General features: G+C 50.0%; 1 protein-coding gene across 1 annotated transcript; it reads left to right on the top strand.

Annotated features, from left to right (window-relative positions):
• Nucleotides 1-7: 7 nt before the first annotated feature.
• Nucleotides 8-880, top strand: LOC102729851 (putative olfactory receptor 2W6; the record flags this gene model as incomplete). Its single annotated transcript, XM_006738983.2, has 1 exon — nt 8-880. A coding segment is annotated over one exon (873 nt), but the record flags the coding sequence as incomplete, so codon positions are not given.
• Between the last annotated feature and the right edge of the window lie 235 nt (nt 881-1,115).

The following is a 1,115-nucleotide window of genomic DNA, read 5'->3' as shown; positions in this document are numbered from 1 at the left end:
ACTGGAGATAATTCTCTTTGCTTTTGTCTTGGTCTTCTACATCTTGACCCTTGTGGGCAACACTGCCATCATCTTGTTGTCAATCATGGATGCCAGGCTCCATACGCCAATGTACTTCTTTCTTGGGAACCTTTCTTTCTTGGACCTCTGCTTTACAACCAGCATTGTCCCCCAGCTGCTGTGGAACCTTTGGGGTCCAGAGAAGACCATCTCCTACCATGGATGTGTGGCCCAGCTCTATATCTACATGGTGTTGGGCTCAACTGAGTGTGTTCTCCTGGCTGTCATGTCCTATGATCGCTATGTGGCCGTCTGCCAGCCGCTGCACTACACTGTGGTCATGCACCCACGTCTCTGCCTGCAGCTGGTGACTGTGTCCTGGTTCTGTGGCTTTCTAAACTCATTTATCATGTGTCCCCAGACAATGCAACTCTCCCGATGTGGGCGCAACACAGTGGACCACTTTCTGTGTGAGATGCCTGCTCTTATTGCCATGTCCTGTGAAGACACCATGTTTGTGGAAGCATTTGCCTTTGCCCTGGGTGTCGCCCTTCTCCTGGTGCCCCTCTCCCTGATCCTCATTTCCTATGGCATGATTGCTGCCACTTTGCTGAAGATCAAGTCAGCCACCGGGTGCAAGAAAGCATTCAACACCTGCTCTTCCCACCTAACCGTGGTGTCCCTTTTCTATGGGACCATCATCTACATGTACCTGCAGCCAGCCAATAGCTATTCCCAAGACCAAGGCAAGTTCCTTACCCTCTTCTACACCATCATCAGTCCCAGTATCAACCCCTTGATCTACACTCTGAGGAACAAGGATGTAAAGGGGGTGATAAAGAGGCTCCTGAGGGGAGAGAAGGGGGCCTGGGAAGCCTGAGGGAGAAGAATGCTGGGGTAATGGATGATGTTCTGGGGTCTCTCTCTTAGATATATATGTGACGATGTGGAGAGCACACTTTCAGAGTAGAGGGAGCACAGCTGGGCATGATGATTTTGAGTGTGACCTCATCCCCAGCCCTCTGGATGTGAAGTAGTTTTCTTCAGTTTAAAGGCATCTATTTTAGGAAATCTCTCCTTTTATCCATCTTTGGGCTTCATCCACAACTGCAGGG

This window comes from Leptonychotes weddellii, unplaced genomic scaffold (assembly GCF_054177405.1).
Source record: "Leptonychotes weddellii isolate Sample4059 unplaced genomic scaffold, ASM5417740v2 HiC_scaffold_37066, whole genome shotgun sequence".
In the NCBI taxonomy this organism is placed as follows: Eukaryota; Metazoa; Chordata; class Mammalia; order Carnivora; family Phocidae; genus Leptonychotes; species Leptonychotes weddellii.
The sequence above is the reverse complement of the archived record's forward strand: the minus strand, read 5'-3'. Positions and strand labels throughout refer to the sequence as shown.